At 32.4% G+C, this 8082-nt stretch overlaps 1 protein-coding gene across 2 annotated transcripts in view; it reads left to right on the forward strand.

Annotated features, from left to right (window-relative positions):
- Positions 1 to 4793, forward strand: part of LOC119838541 (vacuolar protein sorting-associated protein 16 homolog) — a 9721-nt gene extending 4928 nt beyond the window's left edge. For both annotated transcript variants that reach the window (XM_038364529.1, XM_038364521.1), the window contains 4 exons: positions 980 to 1199; positions 2197 to 2374; positions 2934 to 3143; positions 3502 to 4793. In XM_038364529.1, the coding sequence (XP_038220457.1) occupies positions 980 to 1199; positions 2197 to 2374; positions 2934 to 3143; positions 3502 to 3646 (753 nt within the window). In that variant the 3' untranslated portion in view covers positions 3647 to 4793. The remainder of the gene's footprint in view (positions 1 to 979; positions 1200 to 2196; positions 2375 to 2933; positions 3144 to 3501) is intronic.
- The last annotated feature ends 3289 nt before the right edge of the window (positions 4794 to 8082 follow it).

Genomic DNA, 8082 nt, shown 5'->3' on the forward strand with positions numbered 1-8082 from the left:
GTGGTGAAGAACAGTTTATATTGAATTAATAAATAGAGGGGTCACCGTGTCGTCTTAAAGCAGTACTTATTCCTGTAAGGAAAAAGACGGCTATATACACAAATACTGAAATTAGCGCTACTTTAAGATCCCTGTTTATGTTCAAGATTCTAAACGGCTGAACGGATTTGGCAGAAAAAGGTATTTCGATGATTTTTTTAATTATTTTAAATAAAATTGGACCCGGTAGGTGGCGCTGTTGTCGGTACATCAACAACTTCGGAACTGCTGAACCGATTGGGTTGAAAATTGGTATGGGTATTTCAAAGGTTTTTTGAATTATTTATTAAAAAAAACAATTGGACCCGGTAGGTGGCGCTGTTGTCGTTATGTCAATTATATAATATTTACGTTTCCACGCAAAAAACAACTGGACCAATTCCAAAAATTCTTTAACAATTAGAAAAATGCAACTTTAATTAGTGACATAAGCTTATGTACCACGGGCGAAGCCGGGGCGAACAGCTAGTATCTTAGTAAAAAAAGTAAATTTTCCTTTCACGTCTAATACCAATCTTTTTACCATTCTTTTTGTTTATTTTTGTCAATTACTAGATTTTGCCCGCGGCTTTCGCGTTAAATTCGGAGTAGTTTAATTGATATTAATATTATTATACATATAAACCTTCCTCTTGAATCAATCTATCTTAAAGAAAAAACTCCATCAAAATCCTTCGTGAAGTTTTGAAGATCTAAGCATACATACATAGCCAAGGACAGACGCGGGAAACGACTCTGCTTACAATGCTGCGATCGTCACGTGCAAGCAAAGCAGTTGTCAACAATTAACGGAACATTCAAAATGTCCGAACCTGTCAGTACCAACATAACGCCACAAAAACAATCGAAATTCGAAAATTCAAGATTCGCGATACTTTTTGAACGCACCACGTATTAATTAATATTACTCGTACATAACACAAAACACACACAATTCCAGCTGACGATCCGCAGCCTGCCGCTCGCGCATGCGCTGTACATAAAGTACTGCGCGGGCCACAACCGCGAGGCGCTGCGGCAGGTGTACGTGCAGGAGGACGACTTCGCGGGGCAGGCGCACACGCACATTCGCGACGCCATCGACCAGACCAACCCGGGGAGCGCTGAGGCCTCGCTCATTTCCGCCAGGGAGTGCTATAAGAAGGGCAGGAATGATTTGGGTGAGGGAAATTTCATCTAACGCACAGCAGGGTACAGCTAGCCCCGCGGTTTTACCTATGTTGCACCTGATGCTATAGAATATATGGGCTATCTAAAACCTGAAAGAATTTTTCAAATTGGATCTGTAGTGTTCCTGAGATTAGAGCGTTCAACCCAAACAAACTAACGAAAAAGCTCTTGAGATTTATAATAGTAGTAGTGATATAAAGTTCTCATGTCATAATGTTCGTTACCATACACCTCCGAAACGGTTGGAACGATTCCTATGAAATTCTTTGCGCATATCGGGTAGGGCTGAGAATTTGTCAATATCTATTTTTTATACACCTAAATGATAAGAGTAAGGTAGAGCAGCATTTTCCATATCAAACCCAAGATGCACAATCAACGTTTCAAAAACGTATTTATAAAATGAGCGCAACGTTCGAAATTGTGCGCTCAATTCAAAAAGTCGTCATCCGCGTATCAGTGGACTCGTAGCTAGACTTTCTTAAAACAACTTTAAGTAATTTGCGTAAGGTTTGAATTTGAAAAATCGTATGTTTAAATCATAACTACAACTTCGTAGATATAAATGGTGAGTGTTTGGCGACACTTTGAGCGCTACTTTTGCATGAGATTGTACATTTTGGGTTTTTTTTTTTATATTGTGCTATACATAATATATATATATACCTTGGTATGACATATAATAATAATATATATATAAATGTATATGTTGGATGAACGCAGAAACTATATGTTTTTAGTTTCAGTTTGGAGAGAACCGGGTCGAAATGCTAGTAGAATAAGAAACTAGCTTTTGAAGTAGATATAAATTATATGTATGTTAACACCTACTTATCCAATTTCAAACATCCAGTAATTTTTGAGTGGAATGTAATTTTTGTCTCATTGATTAAAACATCAGAATATTAGAATTGATGCAGGCATGCGAATTTCTTCCCTATTTACAATCTATAAAATCCAAATTTGTATATCGTACCTATCTCATAGGTGCATCAATTTGCGAAGACGCCCGAAAACTTTGCAAACAACAGTCCAGCTTACAAGAGACGTACGGCGAGAGCTTTGTGGGGTTGTCTCTACACGACACGGTCAAGAAACTGCTGAACCAGGGAGAAGTGAAACTGGCCGATAAATTGCGTTCTGAATACAAAATGCCGGATAGGAGGTTTGTTACTTTCGAATATTAAACTAGCTGCGCCCCGCGATTTCACCCGCGTAAGTCCACATCCCATAGGAATATCGGGATAAAAAAAATGCCTATATGTTATTCCAGTTGTCCAACGGTCTACGTTCCAAATTTCATTGCAATCGGTTCAGTAGTTTTTGCGTGAAAAAGCAACAAACGCACACACATCCTTACAAACTTTCGCATTTAAAATATTAGTAGGATGATTATTTTCCACAAAATAGGACTACGACGTGCTTGGGGGAGAGGTCACCACTTCATAGTTTAAAATTAGATAACTACTATTTCTCTCAAACATGAAAAGAATCACGTCAATCCGTTGAAAAGCCGCGCAGAGTTATTGAGAAACAAAAAAAAACAGGTTAATTATTATATAAAAATTTCCATGAGCTCTAAAATTTAACATCTCTTAGTACTAGACTAGTTTTAAGTTCGCTACAAATTTCGACTTATGCGACTAATTCGAGTCGCATAAATCGTGCATATTTAATTTTCAGTATCGTTTTACCTAAAAAACATTATTGACTTTTTTTTTTAGATATTGGTGGCTAAGGATTCTTACTCTCGCTGAAAAGAACAACGACGATGACTGGATCGAGTTGGAGAGATTCTCCAAAACGAAGAAGTCCCCGATCGGGTACGAGCCGTTTGTTGACGCGTGCCTCATGCACGGGAAGCACTATGAGGCGCTTAAGTATCTGCCGAAATGTAGGGACGATATTAAAGTGAAATACTATGTAAAGGCCGAGTAAGTACAACCTCATATTAATGCTTATAATATACTGTGTTTAACTAATATTCAAATACGAATGTAGCTTAGCATGTAAATGTTGTCATTTATCCCGTTGTTTAATTAAATTAACGATAAATAAAATGAACGATAACATCATTTGATGTATGTATTTGTTTGTATACCTTCTAAACTGTCTATTGTTTGTATGTATTCTGTTTAGCTTCTCTGTCAGGTGCAGTTACAAATTATAATTTATGAAAAAGAAAAACTTCTAAAAGTGTTAAATATGCTATCAGTGACTTTATCAGCGAGTCATGGCTCTTATATTATTATTTGTACATATAATATAGATAATTTTTTTTTTAATCCTCAGGTTTTACGAAGAAGCCGCGCAAGTCGCTTTTGATCAAAAGGACGAAAGCGCACTTTTCTTCGTCCAGAATAAATGCCCCATTCGCGAATCCGCGAAACACGCAAAAATCTCAGCGCTCTTAGAACAATTATCGTCTAGGAAATAAGTACTTAAGGTGCTATAGAATAATTGTGTATGGCGATGTAATTCCAATAATTTATAATTGATGATAGCTTTTGTAATATTGATATTATAGATTTGAATATTATTATAATTAACACATTCATTTCTATACTATATCCACAGTCTAATAATCCATGTAGGCTTTCATAGTAGACGTTTAGATACGTCAATTTTGCGGGGGGCAAGGAGCGAGATGCGGGAGGAACGGGCCCGAGCTGTGTTGTTAACAGCTCGGGACACTATTTAGGGGCTACCGCGTTCATGTTTTAACATTTGTAGATAATCGTATGTAAATGATTGAAATAATAGATATTAGATATAATTATGTTGTGTATATACTACATACTTCTGCTGCTGAGCATCGTCATCTTTAACTAGGATCTGCGTTTTCATAATTTCTTTATTATTAACAATTGTCTTTTCACAGCCACATTGTCTAGATGTTTTCTCTTTATAGTGTGTGCAATATCTATATGATTCTTATAATTAGTTGAAGTGGAAATTACCCTACATTCGCAATAACCTCAATGCACTATAATATATAATAGTTGTATAAGCATATAATAAACTGATTATGTAAATATTTAAGAAAATATTCATCGTCAATGATTATTTATTACAATAATAATTTAGTTTTTTTTTCTATGTTACATTTACTGTTTTAAAAAATGACACAGCAAAATATCTTAATCACTGGGACTGCATACAATAACGTTGGTGTCTTTTAACTTTAGTATGGTAGTAGATGGTAGCTGTAGTCGTTTTGTTCATGTCATTTGGTCAATTTGATACATTTGTTTACAGCTAGAATGGGCTCAGTGGTCTAGATCAGAATTATGACTGCCGTAGAATTAAAATATTCGGATCAAAGTAGAACTGTAAATATTATAACCATTATGCAGCATAATGTATTATTTGTAATGTAAAGTAAAAATATGTTAATGGTTTGTTTATTATAACTATATTCAAAGAATAATAATCGTAAAATTATTAATTAAAAAGATTGAGACAATCGTGAAATACGGTATTTATGTTTTAATCTGTATTGTGATACTATTAGGATTAATATATGAAAAAATAACGATGAAATGTATTCTAGTTATGTTTTTTCATTAAATAATTATATCTACAAATATGTATTTTCTTTTAATAATACCGATTTTAGTATTGGTATATATACAAATCTTTAATGGAATATTTCCAAAATAGAAGGTACAGTACAACTTAGATCACTTTCTGGTTCCGATTCTTATGACATTTAGGGTTCGATTATTAATAATAATATAAAAATAAAAATAAATTTATTTCTTATCAAATTACAAGATTTTTCTTAATTATTGACATTTACAGTACTTCTGATAAGTGGTACCCGTTCTAGGCTGAGTTTAAAGAACTCGCCTGTGTGGACAGGCACCAGCTTCTTTCCTTACTTTAGTTATATTAGTATGCCTTTAATTAAAATACATTATAATACTTATAATTTTCTTGATATGAGTAGACAAGAAGTAAAATATAAATTAATGAAATAAAACAAATAAAATAAAATAAAAACCTGCGTGTGTGTGAGTGGTTGTGTGGATGGGTGTGAGTATATGTGTATGTGTGGATGCTTGAGTGTGTGTTGATAAGCGTGAATCAGGAAATTGAAATAAAACCAAGAATCACGCGATTGCGGTATGACTTTATTAATCAAAAACATGTAGATACATCGTGGATGTTAACATCGATTATTATAAATCAATTAAAATTATATTATCTGTAGAGATGACAGTAGGTTCATAAGTACAAGTGAGTATATTCTATATTATTTTAATACAACAAGGATTTTCATATGATTTATCTTTAACATACAAATATCCATAAAGATGACATAATATGGAATAACTGTACTAACATACACCAGTTACAATATATATTAAGAACCTTTTACTCTGCGGCAAGAATCCTCATAAGGAATTCTTGAGACAGTCTTGGACATACATATAAAATCGGTACAAAACTTATTTCAACCACACCATACGATAATAGCAATTACATCTCTGTAGAAGCTATGTCTAGCTACACTTTACAACGTTGAAGGATTATATATCCTATCGCTACCGAATAGAGTTTATAATCCAATAGTCGCATAGAAATGTAATTTTAATAGTATATTATACACTTACATACATAAACAGGGACAGTCTTGTAGGGTACAGCACAAAGAAAAAAAATCAATGATAATCAATCTTCAATGTATATTTCAAATTTTATGTAAGCATTTTCACAACCGTTTTAAGTGTGGGCAAATCAATATTTTAAATCGGGAAATAATTTCAAAGCGTCTTTAGAAGATATATCTAATACATAATCATGCTAAAATAACCCATATGGAGAATATAGTATATTCAAAATAATCTTATATTTTCAGCTATTATTCCGTTTCTATATTTTCGTCATTTTTATAGTTGGCAACCCTCACGTTTGTGACTCCATACTCATAGCACGCTCAATATGATCACACAATTACAAATCGATTGCTTTTCAAGCAATATCTCTATTTTAGACATAAAATTCAAAGTGGCACAAATTTGCAACAACTAGCAAGAGACTAACATGCATGGACTATGTCCCCGTAATAAGGTCTTACCAGCACCTACCCCTCAATTTCGCGTTAAACTTATAGAATATAATAGCGTTTATTAGTAAATAAATAATTGTTAAAAATGAGCTCATTAATGTCTTTCATGTCCTAAAACTAATAATAATTTAACCAAACAAGATTAAACCACGTAACAGGTGTACCATAATATATTTATTATTATGAAAAGCAATGTTCTGTTCGTGGTTTACGTTGTTAGGAGCGAATAACAATCAGTCTTAATGATAAAGGTAATGACTAATCGTAACAAAATAAAAAGATATATTTTTAAAACATTTCTGGATTGTTAAATGATACTTAAGTATCACTTCACTCAGAAATCATAAAGGCAACATAAAATAAAGCAGCTTTTTTGAAACAGTGCGTGTACTGAAGAAAAGCTATTCAATTTGGCGACTTGAAGTCTTTAATAGATCAAATAATGGCAAATAGCACTGAAGGCATAAAGCGATAAAACGTTGTCTGCACTATCTTGAAAAAAATACATATAATACTAAGTTACTATATAAGTAATATAACAAAAACATCGGGCTCTTATGAGATACCATATTCTTTGGTAATAATTAATTTCTTTTAATTGAAACAGCTGCAGACATTCTGAAACTATGTTTCTAACCTGTACCTAAGCTCTTATTTTTTTGCCCTAACTATAATGTAGACCAACAACCTACCTACCCTCAGAACTACGTTTTAGATTAGCACCTTAAAAATTTACCAAAACTCTTTACGGAGGGTGATACAACAGTTCAACTTTGCTATGGAATAAGATTACAAAAGTGTGAAAATAATGTATTTTAGGATGGTACAGACAGATACGTACAGATTATAAATAGCAGTCAAAATAAAAAAGGCACAATCACACCTATATCGACATTATAGCTAGGTTAATGATACCAAAGTCTGATCTTAGGTTTCTACAACTTGTTATATCTACTTCATTTTGAAAATATTCTGATGAAATAGGCATATTGAAATTTTTTAAAGGCAATGTGTATAGATGTCCATATTTTTATTTATACTTCTTTAAGGTTTTTATAGTGGACCACAACTTATATTGACTATTGTTCGAGTGGCGATCAGAATATTAAAAATAATTTGGAACATATTCATTATTTAGATTAAAATATTAAAATTCAAAGGGAAATATATATTTTATCGAAATAGACGTTTACTAGACACGACAACACACATGAAAATCAATACCTATTGAGATTTCGAACTAACCTAACCTCTACTTTATATTTTTCAATTATAAAAACTAAGAACAGACTTATACCTATCTTAAAAGTTCACATAAATCAGCCTTATTTCCTATTTAACACTATATATGTATTAGGTATACGCTTACAAGCTTTTTTATGTTTTTTTTTTCTATAATTATTATCACATTTAAGAGTATATATCTATAACTCTAGATGATACTTAAGATCAAATGCCATTTTTATTTATTTTTTTGTTTTATAAACATGCAATGTATGTTTCCAACACTAACTAATGTGAATTAAAGCATTTTATATAATAAGTACACAATGGTGTAAATGGCACAAAAGGATATATTTTGTGATGATATTTCGTGTACTCGGTTAGCCTTTGCATTATTTAAATGAAAAATTAATAACAAAACAAACGAGTATTATATTTGAAGATTAAAATATAGATTGTATAAGCTTCCTTTTGAGTACTTATTAAATTTCTTTTCTTTTTTTTTCATGTGTCATATTTTAATAAAATGCAAGGACCAACCATGAATGGTACCCTGTCATAATGGATGTGAATTT

This window comes from Zerene cesonia, chromosome 3, assembly GCF_012273895.1.
Source record: "Zerene cesonia ecotype Mississippi chromosome 3, Zerene_cesonia_1.1, whole genome shotgun sequence".
In the NCBI taxonomy this organism is placed as follows: Eukaryota; Metazoa; Arthropoda; class Insecta; order Lepidoptera; family Pieridae; genus Zerene; species Zerene cesonia.